The sequence below is a fragment of the Uranotaenia lowii genome, chromosome 2 (genome assembly GCF_029784155.1).
Source record: "Uranotaenia lowii strain MFRU-FL chromosome 2, ASM2978415v1, whole genome shotgun sequence".
NCBI classification, from domain to species: domain Eukaryota; kingdom Metazoa; phylum Arthropoda; class Insecta; order Diptera; family Culicidae; genus Uranotaenia; species Uranotaenia lowii.
In genome coordinates this window covers 217,554,789-217,572,337 of record NC_073692.1, presented here as the reverse complement: position 1 = coordinate 217,572,337, position 17,549 = coordinate 217,554,789, and the positions used below count along the sequence as shown (strand labels likewise).

At 38.4% G+C, this 17,549-nt stretch overlaps 3 protein-coding genes and 1 long non-coding RNA gene across 5 annotated transcripts; 1 reads left to right on the top strand and 3 right to left on the bottom strand.

Moving 5' to 3' along the window:
* The first annotated feature begins 29 nt into the window (after positions 1 to 29).
* On the top strand, positions 30 to 3,395 carry LOC129746040 (transcription factor TFIIIB component B'' homolog). The gene is made up of 6 exons (XM_055739463.1): positions 30 to 119; positions 190 to 624; positions 686 to 1,318; positions 1,377 to 1,528; positions 1,586 to 1,776; positions 1,839 to 3,395. Exons 2-6 carry the CDS (start codon positions 303 to 305, stop codon positions 3,172 to 3,174), a joined length of 2,634 nt encoding a protein of 877 aa, XP_055595438.1. The 5' UTR covers positions 30 to 119; positions 190 to 302; the 3' UTR covers positions 3,175 to 3,395.
* A 1-nt stretch (position 3,396) lies between these two features.
* LOC129746041 (glutathione S-transferase C-terminal domain-containing protein homolog) lies at positions 3,397 to 15,292 on the bottom strand. Its single transcript, XM_055739464.1, has 2 exons — positions 14,176 to 15,292; positions 3,397 to 4,163 (listed from the first exon to the last, which is right to left on the bottom strand). The coding sequence occupies exons 1-2, from the start codon at positions 15,290 to 15,292 to the stop codon at positions 3,487 to 3,489; spliced, it is 1,794 nt and encodes a 597-aa protein (XP_055595439.1). The 3' UTR covers positions 3,397 to 3,486.
* Positions 11,677 to 13,377, bottom strand: LOC129746043 (uncharacterized). The gene is made up of 3 exons (XR_008737226.1): positions 13,148 to 13,377; positions 12,885 to 13,078; positions 11,677 to 12,826 (listed from the first exon to the last, which is right to left on the bottom strand). It is a non-coding gene; the product is annotated as an uncharacterized LOC129746043 (long non-coding RNA).
* LOC129746042 (protein JTB) lies at positions 15,116 to 16,167 on the bottom strand. Of its 2 annotated transcripts, XM_055739466.1 has the most exons (4): positions 15,864 to 16,167; positions 15,551 to 15,784; positions 15,342 to 15,490; positions 15,116 to 15,250 (listed from the first exon to the last, which is right to left on the bottom strand). In XM_055739466.1, the coding sequence occupies exons 1-4, from the start codon at positions 15,917 to 15,919 to the stop codon at positions 15,246 to 15,248; spliced, it is 444 nt and encodes a 147-aa protein (XP_055595441.1). In that variant the 5' UTR covers positions 15,920 to 16,167; the 3' UTR covers positions 15,116 to 15,245. The 2 variants fall into 2 exon arrangements, with proteins under 2 accessions (XP_055595441.1, XP_055595440.1); XM_055739465.1 differs by lacking the exon at positions 15,116 to 15,250 and having other exon boundaries at positions 15,331 to 15,490.
* Positions 16,168 to 17,549: the final 1,382 nt, after the last annotated feature.

Here is a 17,549-nt window from a genome sequence, read left to right as displayed (position 1 = left end):
AGTACCTTGTCAGAAAGTGCACCTTTTTTTCCCGCGGAGACGAATGTCACACAACGAGGAATCGGAAAAACATGCTGGCGAACTTTTTCAGTCGCTGTTTTTCCAATTTTCTGGTAATGGTAAGGCAAAATTTCCACATAATTTCATCATAAGTTAGGATTAACTTATCAAATCCTTTTCTCATCACAGTAAACATACGTTTCCGGCAATGGTACAAAGAATAATGATAGGTGACATTTAGTTCCGCACGCGTATGGCTTAAAGTTAAACTACACGGTTTTGCTAAACCCACGAGTCTGAAAATGGCAATGCGAAGGCCACGCATTAAGCCAACACTGGCTATCAGAAGACCAGTGAAGGATTCTTCGGCTGTTGCTGCTTCTGTGAATGTTAAGCCCGTTGTCTCTGCTGCCACTGCAGCAACTTCAGAGATCACAGCCAATTCGAACACTGATGTACCATCTCTGGAAGGCAAATCGACCAACGAGAATGTTCGCGAGAGAAAGGTATCGCTTCGAGAAGAATCGGTCTCGAGTCCTGCAGTGGAACCGGTTCCGGAAGGGCGATCGAAAGAAAACTCGGTATCGAGTCCTGAAGACCAGAAATCAGCGTTTAAATTTCCTAGTAATATTCAATACTTCTTGAAGTTTATGGACTTGATCTATAACTTTTGTTGAAATTTCAGATCCTGTAGCAGAACCTCCCCGCATAGTTATACCTCCACCAACGGTTGGAGAAAGCGCTTCCGGCGATGAAATCCAGTCACCTAAAAAAATGGATGGCAAATTCAACTACATCAACGCTCTGAACAGTCCCCGCAAAAGGATACGCACGGAGTCGATGACATCGAACAAATCCTACTCGGATGTCAGTCTAAAATCGCGAAAATCAATCAAACAGGAAGAAACTGAGAAAGCAAAACGTGAACATCGTAAACGGCTCAAGTATCAAAACATGGACCGGCAAACGTTCACCATGTTCGATATGATCTACTACGATCCAGCAAAAAATCCTATGAAAAACCCGGCACCAAGCAAAAAAGGATCGATGGAAAATGCCTGGCAAGCTAGCGGGTCTGGGGGACGAATATCTCGAGACGTCAGCAAATCCCGATCGCCAACCCCGGCACCTGCAATGCCACCGCCACCGGAACCTGCTCCGAAAGCTCCGGTCCAACTGACACCACAATTGAAGCTGGGCCCAAACGGAGAAATGATTCTGGACGAGGCCAGTTTAGTGGTTGAGAATGAGAGAGAAAAGGAAATTCGCGATGCGCTTGCCAGAACCGAGGTTGTCTATCAGGACGAGTTTAGCGGAAGTGAGTGTTTTTTTCCAATAATGGCATTCTACAAAACTTTATTTGATTTCTGTTTTAGATTCGGGATATTATAGCAGGTATAAAAGAACGAAAGATTGGCCCCCGGAGGAAACGATACGTTTCTACAGGTGTTTACACACTATCGGTACAGATTTCTCGATGATGAACCAACTATTCCCAAATCGAACTCGACGAGATTTGAAGTTAAAGGTGAGTGTAAACATTAAAGTTTGGTTTTGTTTTTGAGTTTAACCTTTTTTTTTGCAGTTCAAGAAAGAAGAACGTCTCAACATGCGGTTAGTCAACAAAGCGCTACTTTATCCTAAACAATTTAACATCGAGGAGCTGCAGGAACAGTTCCAACAGGAGGACGAGGAAATCGAACGACGGAAGGAAATGGAGCGCCAAATGAAGCTGGAAAACGAGAAGAAAATGAGGGAGCAGAAAATAACGAAAAAGTAACACTTTTCTTTAATATATTTTTTGATGGGGCTAACGATTTTTGTTTTCATAATTTTAGATTATTGTTGGGTGAAACAAAAAATCGCAATCCTACTAAACGGGTAAGTAAATCGGAACGGGTTATGCTGGATGCGGAAAATTTAATGAAGAATACGCCAGTGGCGAAAGAGGTGAAGCCCAAAAGACGGCGGAAGCGAAAGACTAACAACAACGAGGGAGAAGATATGTTGCCTGAAACCACCCCGCAACAACAAACGGTAACTCCAGCTAATCAAGGAGTTCAAGATCCGCCCGCATTGGTTCCCAAGTCGCAAGAGCAGCAAGACGATGTTTTCGATGAACCTGGTGATCAAAATAGCAGCAGCGTTGAGTGTCTCGGACCAAACCAAAGCATAGCCACGACGATATCAGATGCTACCTTTATTCCTAATGACGAACCATCGACCCCAATTGCGGGCTCCCAAAGCTTACGAGAATCCGAGCTAGACATAGAAACGATGGACATCCATATTGTGGACAATTCTTCGAGGAGTATTTATGAGATTAAGGCTGAACCGCAAGCGTACTCAGCTCAGCCATATGGGCATCCAATAACGACGGGCCCAGAGCAGAATTACATAACGTTGCAAAATTTTGACAATCGCAACCAAAATGTTGTAGCCTATCCGATGGAAAGTGATGACTATCTCAAATCTTTAGAGGACAGATTTTATGGTACATGCGATGTTTATATCCCGACACCCTCCAATGCTCCGGTGGCCCATCCAGTGAAAACCCATGAAAACTATTCCAGCAGCACACCGCTTAACGATTCCTTTGTCTCCCTTCAGTCTACCGTAGAACAATCTTATCCCGTGACTTACATCTTACCGCACGCCAAACCCGATGTTCAAGATATATCACCTGTTGTAATCACAGTTCCTGAACAGCTGCGACAGGTGAATGAATCGGATGCACTTCAAGAAACAATGGTAGATAGAACTAGTGAAAATTACCCCAGTGAACAACAGCTTTTAGTTTCCAAACCGGAGCCATACTCCTACGAGAACCAACAACAGGTTGTTTGCAACCCAGAAGAGCCGCAACAGCACATTGAAACCAAAGGAGAAATCCTGAAAAAGGAGGAAACGGAACCGGAGGAACAAGTGCCAGAGGAAACCGTTACGGAATCGTCGGATTTGGCTGCGCTGGAAAACATCGACTTGAACTCGCTGGTCCTGGTCGAAAGTCAGGACACCAACGACCCCAGCCGAACCATCTACGAAATCTACGTGACCGATCCCGAAACGGGAAAACTGAGCGAGAAGCCACTGGACGTGCCGGAGGATGTTATAGATAATATACGGTCCATTTTGGAAGGAGGTGGTGAGGCTGATGACGAGGATGACGAGTAACGCGCTGTTGATTGTGTGCCGTACCGATTGTTGTTGATCACACCTGTTCGGTATCCTACACCTTTTGTTGATATTGTTTCGCATCCTAGCGTAAGTTATTGCTATACATATGTGCATTATTTATAATACATCGTTGATAAACCGATATCAGCCGGGAAAATAATTTTAGTTAGCTTTTGATAAAAAGTTTTTGATTTTCTCAAAATAATATCAAATCATGAATGAAATATAAACCTTTATTTATAACACATAGTTTTTTTCTCTAGGTTTGTTTATCAAGGATTACACAAAATTGTTAATACGAAAAAAAAATCACAACGTCCCTATGAGAATTCTATTTTTCGGGGTGCAATTCTCGGGTCTCAAACGCTTTTGTTCCACCGAATATCCGAGTTCTTCGGCCCGCAGCGCACGATCTTTGTCTATAACGTCCATGCAGTAGAAACCCTGTAGAGATTTTTCCACATTCGTCCGGGTGCTGTTCAAATCGTGCGTCTGATCGGCACAGTGAGCTATACACAAATATTCCTTCATCAGCAAGTCCGACTGCTGAAAAACCTCACTCCGAGGATACCGAATTCGTTCCATTTCGTATAGTTTTCCGTAGCAGCACGGGCAGCTGACAAACTTCGCTCGACAGTGGAAACACTTCTCCAACACGATATCGGTGGCCACTCCACAGGCATGCAGCGATACTCCGATATCGAATCGAGCCGTAAAATAATCCAGGTTACATTGGAAGTATAGCACGTTGTTCAGCTTGAGCCGCTGGACCCGGTCCATTGCCAGCTGCTGTGATTCCTCTTTGTTCTCCAGCAGATAAATTGTACAGGAAGGAAGAAGTTGAGCGAGAAGTATTCCTAAATGACCAGTTCCAGAACAAAAGTCCACGATGATATCACCCGGTTGGGCCAGGGCAATGACTTCGTTGGCCAAACATTCCAGTTGATGCTTTTTTCGATCGATTCGTTTCGTTGGAAGTTTTCCGCCTAGAATAAAAGTTTTTTTTTTATTAATAAATTATTTCAAACATTAAGGACTGCGAAGAAATCTAGTCGAGGGACACCGAAAATTTGCATTCTTTATACCAAAACTAGCTGGGTAAATTTTACAAATTTAGTATATTCCGCAACTGTTGCGTTCAATCTAGTAGAATTTTTTTTTATTATTTATTTAATAACATTTTGAGTTTAGCTTCTGAGAGCAGCACATTTGCGGCAAGCGTGTTACGAAATTTTCACAAATCTAATTTTTAATCCTTCTTCTTTCGTGACCAAGGAAAACCACCCGACGTTCCAGTGAGGGATGTGTTAGCTGTGATGGACTTGGAATGCATGTTCGAAATATTATACTTTTTCCTAAAAGCTATTGATCTGTGTCTGTTACCTATTCTTTTCATATTCCCCTATCTATTTCCTGTTCTCTTTAAAAAGTGATGATCTAAACTTAAGCCAACAATTTTAAACACACAAAACGAGTTTCGCTCATTAAAGCCTCAAAGTGCTCAAGGTATGACCGTTTCAAATAAAGATTTTACAAAAAAAAGACCTTCTTCTTTCCTCCTCTGTGATAGCAAACCATCTGCGCAAATTTGGTATTTCTATGTAAGCATTTTTTAATTTATACTAGCAAGGTATACGATTAACACTGATTGTTGCAAACATATTTTTGACAAAGTTTACCAATATACTCAGAAAATCCAAAAAACTAACAAATTATATTTACAAGCACTGAATTTGCGCAAGTGCTTTGCAAATGTATGGGGATTTATGCGAAGAAACGTGTTGTTAAGTAAAGTTGTTTAAGTAAAAAGAAAAGATCGGCGGTTGTTCTGGGAGCACTGATGTTTAATAGACGCGCCTCGCATAGTCCTATTGTCATTGAAGTTGAAATCCGAAGTTTTCGCGCTGGTGATCGGCAACCTTGCCAACTAGCGACGTTGTGAAATATCATTGCTGGCAACGCTTTTGTAAAGTAATAACCAGCATGCCTATACAGTTACGGGTGGTTGCATATTGAGCAACAGTAGGCAAGGAGTACCAAAAGTTTCTCATTGGTGGGGGGTGTAGACGGAGCGCTTTTTGTTCGCCTACCATGCCTATGATTACGATTGCCTGTCACAAGATGGACGATTCCGTGTATTCACGCAGAGTAAACTTGAATTTTGGAACGAAATAAATCTGACTTTGATTCAAAACATTCATTTTTTTGAATCCAGCTCCTGTTTTCTTTGAATCAATGAATTATAGTTTTGATTGAAAAGAATAATTTTTGAAAAAAAGAATAAATTTTTTGAATTGAATAACTTTGGACTTTGATTTCAAACAAATTCTTTGGTTCAAAAGAAATTTGTTCAATTGCATATTTCTTTAGAAACAAAGTAAATTTTCTTTCAACCGAAGAAAAATGTTTTAAACTGAAAAGAATAATTTTTTGAAACAAAAACTTCAAACTTAGAAGATATTTTGCATTGACTTGCAAGAAGAACAGAAAACCGAAAAATCGAATAAAGTTCGGCCGCTCGTTTTAAAAATCAAACCAGTGAATCGGAGTAAGCTATAAATAAGGAGGATTCAGGATGCAAAATGGTAAGTGTAAGTTAATAAATACTGAATATTTAAGTAAATTCAAGATTTTCTAAAACGCTTGTATAGTTACAGGACCACGGCCGACGGATAGATTTCCAAGTCTCTCGAACATGGAGAAAGCTGCGCAAAGTAACACCTCCCCAAATCCCGCGGTCGTATTTTTTCGGCCCAATCTTCAACGGCTATCACCAGTCGGACCAGCCAGCAGCTGGAGTGGCTTTCGGAAGTTTATTGACCGGCCCACGGAGAATGCAAAACTTTGTCAACGATATCAAGGACCCTACTCGGTTATAGTGAACCAGTGTTTTATGTGTTTGTGAATAAAAAAGAATTTAAGAACTAAAATTGTATCTTTTTATTATTCAAACTCCTAATAGGAACTTCGAAACAACAGGGTAAAAATCTTCCATTTGGAATAAATGGGAAATGGTTCAATGAATAAATGCTTTTAAATCTATATCTAAATTACCTTTGAGCAAAGATAATAACTTTAAATCAAATGAAACTGGTTTTTGTATCAAAGCCTTAATATTTTGAATCTAAGATTTTTCAAAAGAAAAAATCTTTGAAACAGAGGAAAATGCATTTGAACCAAAGGATTTTTTATTTAAGGTACACCGGGGTAAGTGGGGACGGTTTTTTGTTAGTTCAACTTAAAAAAATCATTTAAAAATCAGCAATTGATCAATTTTGATAAAATCGCTTTCAATGTGATGCAGAACATGTTGTTTACAAATGCTGAAGGGATGAGCTTGATAGACGAAAAGCGAAAAAAGTTATCACGTGAAGTGTTATGGACTGCTGGTGTTTTCGCTTACCCCGCTTTATGGGGTAAGTGGGAACGGTAGATTTTCCCTTTGATTTCTCAGGAAATTTTCAACAAATTTGTGTTTTCTTGGTTGAATACGTTACTTTATTGCTCGAACCGTCGAAAATTTTGAAAAAAAGTTCATCGTAGTGATAATTGTGTGTAATTTATGTTGCAACACACGATATCCGATTTTATCGAAAATATATGCTTATTCCAGAAAACACAAGTTTTTTCCCAACTTTTCATGGTTCGTATGCTAAATAAAGCTAAAATGTATTGAATGAAGGAGAGAAAATTGAAAAAGTATCTAAACGTCAAGTATGTATGAAGCCGTCCCCACTTACCCCAGGTAGGGTTTGGAGACAATATTTTAGATTTTTGAAAATAAACTCTTTTTTCTTAATTTTTAATCGCCGTTTCTTTTCCTAACTGGTTGTTTCTAATGTAAGGATTGTTTCCATGTAGAGTTTTTCGTCAAGAGCCAGCTAGTTTACGAGAAATTCGCGATTGAAAAAGATGCACATCAACTCCACATCGTAGTTAAAATTAGAAAATTTACGAAAAGTCATCGTAAACATCCGTTATTGTCAGAACCGTATCTCTTTAACAGTTATTGGATAGATTACAAGTAAATTTAACATTCTGCATTAAAAGTTTGAAAAAATAGTTGATAGTATTGTTTTAATAGCCACCGTCCCCACTTACCCCGCGTCCCCACTTACCCCGGTGTACCTTATACCAAAACCAAAGGAAAAAATCCTTTATTTTTGCGGCACTTTCCTTTGAAATAAAAAATCTTTGGTATAAGAACACACCCGAAGTTGTACACGTCCTGATAATAACTTGTCGCCAGTGAGTGTCGCCAGTAAATGTCGCCAGCGCTCATTGACGATAACTCCGGTTTGGGGATTCAGCGACAATATTTGCCGCTGGTAGTGTTCGTGAATTTTTGCTGGTTGTTTCACCAACACTTTTCAGTTTTGGGACAATTAACCTCAAAAACGACCATGTGTGTCGACCGGCTGCCCGTTTTTTGTACCGAGAGTTTTTGAGGTTAATTGTCCCGTCTCATCTGCACACGCTCAGCGAGTGTGCGTAAGAAATGTCAAAAACAACTCTATAATCTCAAAAAAAATAATACTCGATTACGCACATAAAAGTTACACGCTAGAAACTATTAAACCATTTATGTTTCAAAAATAACCATTTTTGACCTTTTCCCGGGAAATGTCATTTTATGAGTTCTCCATGGGAAGTCATAAAATGACTTTTTAGGGAGAAGTTCGAATATGGTTATTTTTCAACCGAATAGGATTCTGGAGGAGAAGTTGAAAAATGGTTATTTTTCAACCGAAATTCAAATGAGTTGCTATTTTAGATTCATGAGGATTTGTCTTAAATTTCGATAAAAATTGTCATTTTTCGTTCAATCGCAAAATCAAAGAAACCTAAGAAAGATTAGTGATAGTATTTAGTATATTTTTATTCTAAATAGTTTTTTTTTTGCGACAGAAATCAAAGTCCTTCTGGGACGGTACACGGGACGGTTTTTGAGCCAGCTGTTGTAGAATAAGCTCACTACAAACTATTCCCTGAAGCTTGCTGTTGGGCCTAGACAAGTGGAAGCCTTCAAACGGATTGGCTGACTGAAGGACGTTCTTTTTAGGTGCTTTTAAATTTATTGGGGCCGGGTGAATGTTGGTAATGTTGGTAGCTGGTACAGGAGGTGAAGCCATCATCGGTTAACGTGGCGCAGGAGGAAGTAGCTTGTAGAGTTGATGATTCGGCTCCCGGAACTAGCGTACGGTACCAAAACATGTTCATCCTGTCCGCCAGGGCCATTCCTGTGCTTTTCTCAAATGGATATCGAACTACATTTACTGGTACATTTACTGTTCCTGAGGTCAAATTGTATCGCTGACCGGCAGCGAAGCCAAAACAGGAAACGCTAACAGCTGCGCTTGAAGTGGTGGTCCTTTATGCTTTTGATGACAATTGTGCTAACACTAGAATTTCGACGTCCTAAAATAAATAAAACATTTTAAAAGAAAATCATAAATACATATGTCAGAAAATATTTTACCATACCGGGAGTACTTGTTTGATTGTCCTCGGAGTCTTCTTGGCAGGGACACATGATTTTGTTGCGATCTTTAAGGCATGCAGTTAAAGGTGGTTAAAGCTCCAGGATATATTTTACTTCCGATTCGATGGAATTGTCGGAATGAGAATTCATCCTTTTCCGCAAGGCATCGAAACCTTGAAAGTATCCGGAGTGGTAGTCCTATTTAAATGGTTCTGCTCTGCCGACATTCAGTTGATTTTAGAAGGGTGGCCAGGGTGACGGCAAACAAATCTATCACGTCGAATTTTCGCATTTCGCTATCCGATTTGCATCCTGAAATGGCATAAGCAATACCGGAACTGCCGACGATCCACATATTGAAAAGAATACAAACCTCATGGCTTCTCTGGCCTGCCAGGGGTAGCCCGCTGTAGGATGTAGGGCATTTTTATGATCCTAAACAGGATGGCCATAGTACTTGTTAGCTGACTATGAGAGGAAGAATGGTATTGAAGATTGGCCATAAGTTTCCTACAAATAAATTTTGTTACCTGTCGAACTCAAGGATAATATTAGCAATGAATTACCTTCCAGCAGCGGGTGTGCTATGTTATTTGATCCTTAAATTGAAAATTTTTTAACCCTTCAGCTGAAATCCATCCGATATTGGATGAAAAACTTCCGAACAACGCGAACAACTTTGCCATTATACAATGTTTTTTTCGATTGAGGTTAAATTTTCATTCTTTTTTCGGTGAATAACAGAAAAGTTGGAATATGGTTAAAATTGTAACATGAAATATTTATGAAAAATAACCATATTGGCAGTTCTGCAGAAAAAACTAAAAAATGGTTATTTTTCATTCGCAAATGGTTAAGTAAAAATGAGCGTGTAAGTTTTATCGCGTTTTGTTGAGTGGCATACATAAGTGAATAGTTAATGCTCATTTGAAGCATGAAGATAGAATTAATACACGCTAGAAACTATTAAACCATTTACGATTCAAAAATAACCATTTTTGACCTTTTCCCGGGAAATGCCATTTTATGAGTTCTCCTTGAGAAGCCATAAAATGACTTCTAGGGGAGAAGTTCGAATATGGTTATTTTTCAACCGAATGGGATTCTGGGGGAGAAGTTTAAAAATGGTTATTTTTCAATCGTATTTTACAGGGCAGTTTTTAGCAACCTGCATTTTTTCAATTATCGACATAATTAGGAAAAGCACGGTTTTTTGTATTTGTTTTTTTTGTTTGTTTATGGGTTTATGAGCGCCTGGCTGACCCGGAAAGGAAAAACAGAACGGGGGACAGAAGAGGAAAATTTTAAATGAGAGTAGTATAGCTTAGAAAAGGATAGCGGCAACAGAGCCCGAGGGTTCTGAAGCACCAGTTTAGGGAAGCGTTAAGATAGTGCTCGACGGACTAGGACGGTTGGTGGGCCCCATATGAACTTCGAGTTAACCCAGGCATGTCAAACTCGTTAAGGTATAAATTTTCTATGACGTAGAGGGTCGCTGCCAAAATCAGTTAGAAAACTTAACATATTAGTTTTGCGGAGATTGGATACAATACAATGGAATATAGTTATAATTAAACTTGGAATGCTTTTAATATTTAACATTCTTTTATTACAATGCATCTATTGTCCTGATGCTTGACATCTTTTCTGAGTTACAGACTTACTGACTTATTTGTAACTGACACTTTCATTATTGGTCATAAATTTTTATCAGATAATCTCGAACGAAGAGGAGTTTTTGTAGCTTTCATTATGGAAAAAAAACTGCTCACATAGATAGATACTTGCAAACATAGCAAGAATTCTGGCAACAAATTTCCGTAACTCAACGCAGCATTCAGGCAAATAGCTGTAAAATTTTGGTATAGCCACTTCAATGTATTTCGCTTTTTATAATGAATCGCACCGCAGCTCTATCATCTCTAGTTGCAAATTATCAGCAACATTTTCAGGAGCAAACGAAAATGGAGATACAAACAACGAAAACTCTTGCTCGTATGAATAAAAGTCACGAAAACGGCTTTTGTATGCATCTTGTGAGGATTCTAGGGGAAGTACGTATTTACTAAATGATGTTCTCTTTGGAAGTTTGGTTGATCCATAACCGTAACTTCGCTTGAAAATTTTATACATCATCACATGAAGTTATGATATTTTTTTCTTATCGTTGAAGTTTTAAGTTCAAATCTTGCAGGTGGCCAGTGAGATCAACGGCAAATGCCAAATCCTGAACCCAGTCGTCTGCTTGAAAATGTTCAACAGGTTCACCTTTCATCTCAAAAAATAATATTATTTCCTCTCGTAGCAAGAAAGCCAGCGTACTTCTGTGTAGTAGGAAACACAATCGAATTCATGTCTAATGTCTTCCAAAAATGTCGAAAATTGGCGATGCTTCAAGCCACGGGCACGGGATCAGATAAACTGGGGTATGCACATGTTGGAACTTTTATTGCATTAAGTTGAATACGTTACATTTAACTTTAGTTTTTTGCAGTAATATGTTACATTAAAATCAGTGGTGTTTTTTTTTGTCACAATTTAAGACGGGGCTACGCGGGCCGCATTGACCAAGGCCGCGGGCCGCATGCGGCCCGCAAACCCCCAGTTTGACATGCCTGAGTTAACCCAACCTTCAATTCAACCGAGCAATAGCAGTATGGTATCAAATAGTATGATATCATATACTAACGCCTCGATATCGTTGTCAGAAGGGTTCACTATCTTACCGTAGTTGAATTTTCCCTACCTGTCACCTAACCTTACTCGTTTCCATAAATTTGGATTCTTGCTAGTTTGATTTTAAAATAATCATAGATTTGCTAAGTAAAAGATATATTCAAAAGATTGATTTTACGCGACTACACGGTTGTTCGATAACTCAATTAGGATATCATGAAAACATAATCTAGAAAAGGTGTCTCTTAAACTCATCCAACAATGAACTGTAAGCTTAAATAGTGGTATCGTCCACTTATCAACAGAACAAGAAAAAACAGTGCTGTTAATTAAAACCTCATCACTAATTGTGGACAACTTCTCTAACAAACTATAATACCCAATCTACACGATAGGGGTTCAATTCTAATAAACCTTGTGCCTGTTTTTAAATGCCCGAAATGAATGATCCGAACTATCTACTCATTCTTGCTTATCGAAATCATATTTTCTATTTTAAACTTCGATTTATGAATTTCAATCCTAACCGAAAAATGTATAAATCTACCAAAAGTAAATAAATAAATAAAAACAAATGTCGAAAGTGTATTACAAAGTGAAATATCATATTTGTCAAAACAGCATTCCCGTCCAATGAGCCTCTAGCTCTTGTAAAATGCTTGATTTAAGAATAAGCCAACGAAATTCATAAACCGCAAATGCACACTTTCTAGAGCATTGGGGAGGCGAATACCATTACCTATACCTAACCTAGCAATACTTGAAACATCCTAATGCTATGAAACTAAACTAGCTAACTACCTTACCAAACAGATTATGCCCTATTGAAAAGTATCACTTTATGACAACAAATTGTGATATTTTCACTGCAAAATTTTCCCATTGTTCAACGGAAGGGAGGGCAAGTGTTTCAACTCCCATTCATCTTATCAACATGGATCATGAAAAATTGGGACACCACTGAACCTACCGCTAATTTAATGAAAATAAAGGTGTCCATCGCGCCTTCTAATTTGAGTCATATTATGATCCATGCTTGACAAGATGTGTGCAACGACCCTCTCAGGACAATGATAGTAAACCATCATTATCACAAGCATGCACACCGCCGCCGTGACCCATGGGAACCCAGGGTACGGAATTAGGAAAAACACGGTTTTTTGTATTTGTTTCTTTATTTCTTATAAATAATACTTTTTCCACTTTAATTAAATGACATTTTTACCGAAATATAAAATAAATAAATATTTAAACGGGAGCAGAAAACTCAGGCTCAACACAGCCTTACAACCAGCGGTAGCAGAAGTTCTGCCGTGACGGAAGTGGAGATCTCGTGTACTTTGGTGCTGCTGCCGGAGGAAGGGTCGGATGATCTGAACTATTAGATTGCACTAACGGAGGATTAGTTGGAGCGTTTTGATGGTGTCATTCAAGGTTCCAGTAGATAATTAGTTTGTTGCGGTTGAAATCATCTGGCGCTACTGACGCATTCTGAAAAACAAATAAAAATCATTTAATAACCAACCTTGTTAATCCTGGGGGCTATCACCTTTTCATAAATAATGTATCTTCCAGTCCACGATTTCGTAAGGTACATAAAATCTTTCACGTAGAGCTATTGATGTTTTTTTTTCTTGCGTCTGCTGCTGTTGTGGCCAGGTAACGTTAATGCATCCTCGCAAGCTGGTTGTTTCGATACAATTAGTTTTTGAATTGGACCTGGAGCTATGTCCATCCGGTGCCCTGAAATTGTTTTTTTTTTGTGGTTATTTAGATTAAAGTAATAACGAAAATTTATAGCAAATCACTTACTTTTCATGATTTCCTACGGATTCGATATGATAAACTCGATAACTTGATTGAGTTACGGGGAAAAATAGATATTTACAAACGCGTTCGGCTGCACCATTGGTCGCTTCCAAAATGGCGATGAAAAGACGTCAAATTATTCAACCATTTTATGGTTTATACTCGAGAAGTTCCTAAATGGTTAAAATTGATCTTGGAAAAATTCATAAAAAATAACCATATTGATAGTTTTGAGACAAATGTCATAAAATGGTTATTTTTGAACCAAATATGGTTAAGTAAAAATGAGCGTGCACCAGAAAAGTGATTTAAATGGAATATCAGCTCTATATAACATTTTGGTTGTTTTGATGACGCAGTGTTGATTTCATGTGAGCTTACAAAGCGCAAAGCTCGTAGCAGGAAAAAAGATGATAGAGCTTTTGGGAAAGCTCCCAAGGCGTTAGCGTTACTAAAGGTTACATTGTTTGTGCAAGACACAAACCAGTGAATTCTGACATCTAGTGGGTAAAAGACCGGATGTGCCGACATCTGGTGAGTAATAGATAGTTAGATTTGAGTTTTACGACCACTTCCAAATTTCTTGATAAATGAATAATTCTATCTCAAACGTGAATATAACGTTAAACACGTCGATAATGTTTGTCTGACCAAGTATCTTAAATGTTTCATCATTTTTTTTCCTTTTTCTCGGGATTTTTATCCCGAAGGATGATTCATCCCTAATGTTTCATCAAGAAAAACAATTTAAAATAACATTTTAGTTTTATGTTTCACCATTAACTATGTCGAGTGATTACATACATTAAGTTTTGCGATAAAAGATTGCCATAAACAGAAACTGAAATGTTACGTTATTTTGGTACCTTTCTTCATAAAAGATTTGTAGTTTATCTAATTGATTATTTTAAAGCAAACTAAACTTTCTATAGTACTTACAGTAGGAAGTTTAGTTGCTTAGTTTGAACGTGGCCGTTAAATTATTGGAAAAGTCAAAAACTTACTTCTATTGTAAAATTAAAAAAAAATACCTTCAGGTTTTGCGTCCAATGGCACCGCGTCCCAGTCGAACAGGTTTGCATCTCGGTCGTTTCGCGCGCTTCCGATGTCTAAATCGAGTCGTTTAATTTTCTGCAAAATCCCCTCAACCTCTGCCTGGTTGGTGGTCAAAATTTTATCGCCGAACAAGTTCATCTTTTTACTGTCCGCCTTGTAGAGACTATAGGATGGTGGAAGATCCACTTGTAATTGTTGGAATCCGAGGAACGGTGTCAGATTGTTCTGAAGATTTGTGATAAGCATTTGGCATATTTGGAACAAAGTTTCGTCATCGTCATCGAGCTTGACTCTGGTATACCAGCCGGCCGTAAGAGGCAGCATTCGTTCAATGCTCTCAAACGGAATTCGTTTCAAAATCAAATCCATGCACGCGAAAATTATAACATCGGCTATAGTTTTTTCGTACCCTTCTGCAAATTTGTGATTAGCGTGAAAATCGAAGCGCTGTAGAGTATCGTCTTTCTGTAGTTGCTCATATTCTTGGCTCGATGAAACCCTAATATTTTGAACATTGTTAACAAGCTTATAGATGTTGTGAACTTTAAGCGGCTGAGCCAGGTGTCTTTCAAATTTTCCGAGTTCTTCCGGTAGACCGGGGACGACTGTATCCGATTCCAGGCGAAGCACTTGTCGAACTGCCGACTCTATATCAACCTCGCAAAACTTGGTGAACATAGATACTTCAGCCGGGGCAAGCAGCGTGTTTCCTTTGAAGCCAAGAATCTGTTTGGGTGCTTTCGAGTATTGAACGTGGGCTTTGGTGATGCGGCGACAAACGCCACACAGCCCGGAAACGATCCAAGAGTTGCATACCAGTGTTGGAAGCTGGCAGTGAGTAGCCGCTGTTGGCCAATTTTCCCTATCGTGAAAATCGGCAATCAGCTTTGTAAGATTGAGGACCACGTTTTCTTTTCCACTGTCGTTATTAGATTTGCTTTGCACAAAGTTAACATGAAGTTGTTGGCCGATCGTTGGTTCCCTTAGATATTGACAAAGAGCTAAAACGACGTAGCTCTCAATTGGTACCTCTACCAGGAGTTGTTCATCCTGGTAGGTTTTTGATTCATAGGACAGATAAAGTGCAAGCATAGTATTATATTGATTTAGTAATGTTTAAAAAGATAAGTCTAGCAGGTACCTAACTGGTTTTGAATTTTAAGCATAGCCTTCCGGTTGAGCGATTTTTGTCGCAGGAAGGACACTGCTGTCGAAAGACTACCGATTATGGTAAGCGAAATTTGGAACGACCAGTAATGTTTTTCGTCTAACCAAGCTACTCGGTCACAACTGTAAGAAAAAAAGTTAAATGAAGTCCAGTGTTAGAAACAAAATAAATTAGCAACATACCTCCGGGTGACGATTTCACCACTTTGGCACCGGAGCACCTCCTTGTTGTGGGTATGCACGCAAACGCCCTGCGACCTGCTTGCGATTTCGAACGCCGAACACGGATGGCAATCTTTGATCACCTCGAATGTTTCCCGGTGCCAGCAGGTGGAATTGTTTTCAATAATGAACTCTTGCCTCCGACTACCAGCTTTCATCCATTTGGATTCGATGATCAGCACCACGATTGTTAGCCTGATGATGATGCATTGTGGAAAAATGGAAAATAAATGAACTCGTCATCTAACGCTTTTCTTTTAAACATAAAACCTACAATATGAGGCAACTTATTCCAAATACCATACGTTTCTTGGATAAGTTCTCAATCATCGTGGCTCTTTCTTGGTCACAGATCCAGAGTAAGGCATTAAAGCAACGTTCGTCAGCTAAGATATCCAAAATTTGCTGTTCTACTCACGTTATAAAGGGTATACCTCTTAAGGGAAATTTAGCCAATAGAATCAATTCTTTTTCACATTTGGTGCTACGAAACTTCGAGGATCCAGAATTTGATTTTTAAGCAATCATTTTGCAATGCTTTCCAAAACAACATCACACACAAAAGTCATTGAGAGAACGTCAATATTGACACACTGAAATAAATCGTCATCTGAAATGTATAAAGTATTACAGTGGTATTACATTTCACATGACGATTTAGATTAGACGGTAATTCTAAGGAATAAATACCTGTCCAGAATGTTTGTGAAGAAGTGATATTGAAAAGACACTTTTTGAGTAAATATTATCTTTTTCGTCTATTTTTATCATTTTTGTCATTTTTCGTTTCTTTTTTGGATCAGTCTGGCCTGATCACTCACGGAAAATAATAAAAGGGTAATATTTACCGAGATAGTAAGGTGAACGCTCGTGAAAACCAAAAATGGATTCTCTCCTTGGATTTTCCTTCGAACTCATACCACAGAGAACAGAGAACAGAGTTCGAGCTGGAGCTCAACACGTGTGTGTGAATACCAACCTAAGTTTCAAACCAAATTCGTAAGTGGACTAACATCCATAAGATGTCGCTACCGGTACTTTTTTTTTTTTTTTCCAGGAATTTACCACACTGTGGCATTCTTCCCTTGTGCTACCGGTACACCTATTTTTGTTTTCATTTATTCGACACGCTTAGAAATTAATACTCACTGCTTATTTCAAAGAAAGCCAGTGCAATGTATGTCAGTAACACAAATTTTGGTGTAATAAATTTTAAAACATCATGATTTAAAAAAATACAAATCTTATTTCAATCACACTCGAACGCTGTCATATGCCCCATATTGTTCAAACCATTGTGGCGCTGAATTGAAAGTTGAATTCCAAGTGTTAAAGTATGTGTTGGGATTTTACTATCAGTTAACAGTTTTCTAGAACAGAAAATGTGAACATAAATGTTATAATTGTAAATTAAGGCTCGATATTCTGGTTGATGTTACCTGAGATCGATACATGAGGACTTGTAACTCAGAGTTTGTAATCAGTAGAAATGAATAAAGTTATTATTAAACATGAGTTACAAGATAACATCAACCGGAATACCGACCCATAATTAACAATTATAACATTTATGTTCACATTCTCTGTTCTAAAAAACTATTTACTGACAGACATACTTTAAAACTTGGAATTCAGCTTTAATTCAGCGCCAATATTGATTGAACAATATGGGGCATATGCTGGGACATATGACAGCGATTAAAGTTTGATTGAAATATGATTTGCATTTTTTTAAATCAAGATGTTCTTAAAATTTATTACACAAAAAATGTGTTACTCTCATATATTGCAATGGCCTCATTTGAGATAAGCTATAAGTATTAATTTCTAAGCGTGTCGAAAAAATGGAAAAATATGTGTACTGGTAGCGACATCTTATGGTAGTCCACTTACGAATTTGGTTTGAAACTTAGGTTGGTATTCTCACACACGTTTTCAACACATTTTTGTTCGGGGCCCG

Coding starts and splice junctions, on each gene's coding strand:
- LOC129746040 (XM_055739463.1), top strand. CDS start 303: ATGGCAATGCGAAGGCCACGCATTAAGCCAACACTGGCTATCAGAAGA. Junction 1,319..1,376: donor TCAGGACGAGTTTAGCGGAA/GTGAGTGTTTTT, acceptor TTTCTGTTTTAG/ATTCGGGATATTATAGCAGG. Junction 1,529..1,585: donor GACGAGATTTGAAGTTAAAG/GTGAGTGTAAAC, acceptor TTTTTTTTGCAG/TTCAAGAAAGAAGAACGTCT.
- LOC129746041 (XM_055739464.1), bottom strand. CDS start 15,292: ATGCTTGCACTTTATCTGTCCTATGAATCAAAAACCTACCAGGATGAA. Junction 4,164..14,175: donor ATTGGACGCAAAACCTGAAG/GTATTTTTTTTT, acceptor CTTTTATTCTAG/GCGGAAAACTTCCAACGAAA.
- LOC129746042 (XM_055739465.1), bottom strand. CDS start 15,919: ATGATTGAGAACTTATCCAAGAAACGTATGGTATTTGGAATAAGTTGC. Junction 15,785..15,863: donor GGAATAAGTTGCCTCATATT/GTAGGTTTTATG, acceptor CATCATCATCAG/GCTAACAATCGTGGTGCTGA. Junction 15,491..15,550: donor GGTGAAATCGTCACCCGGAG/GTATGTTGCTAA, acceptor TTTTTCTTACAG/TTGTGACCGAGTAGCTTGGT.